The sequence below is a fragment of the Aptenodytes forsteri genome, unplaced genomic scaffold (assembly GCF_000699145.1).
Source record: "Aptenodytes forsteri isolate BGI_AS27 unplaced genomic scaffold, ASM69914v1 Scaffold129, whole genome shotgun sequence".
Lineage (NCBI taxonomy): Eukaryota > Metazoa > Chordata > Aves > Sphenisciformes > Spheniscidae > Aptenodytes > Aptenodytes forsteri.
This window is the reverse complement of record NW_008795033.1, coordinates 58,058-58,318: the sequence shown is the minus strand read 5'-3', so window position 1 is coordinate 58,318 and position 261 is coordinate 58,058. Positions and strand designations below refer to the sequence as shown.

At 69.7% G+C, this 261-nt stretch overlaps 1 protein-coding gene across 1 annotated transcript in view; it reads right to left on the bottom strand.

The window, feature by feature from the left end:
* The window catches only part of EWSR1 (EWS RNA binding protein 1), a gene marked incomplete at its 3' end in the record, with an annotated part of 24,987 nt that overhangs the window by 24,201 nt on the left and 525 nt on the right, over positions 1 to 261 (bottom strand). The window contains exon 2 of the mRNA XM_009276364.1: positions 5 to 95. Within this exon, the coding sequence (XP_009274639.1) occupies positions 5 to 95 (91 nt within the window). The remainder of the gene's footprint in view (positions 1 to 4; positions 96 to 261) is intronic.

Below are 261 nucleotides of genomic sequence, written 5' to 3'. Positions count from 1 at the left end.
TTACCTGGCCAGATGATGGCTTCCAGCAAGGTGACCCTTCTAGCCAGGACCTCCAGCCGGGCCTGCTGCCGCAGGAGGGTTTGGAAGCTACTGGCCTGGGGGAGAGTGAGAGAGCAGAGCAGAGCGCACGTTCGCCCCGCGGCGGGCACGGCACGGGTGGCACAGCATGGCATGGGTGGCATAGCACGGCATGGGTGGCATAGCGTGGGTGCAGCCCCGGCGGGCGGGGGGGGGCCGGTGCAAGGGGTGGGGGGGTGCTGG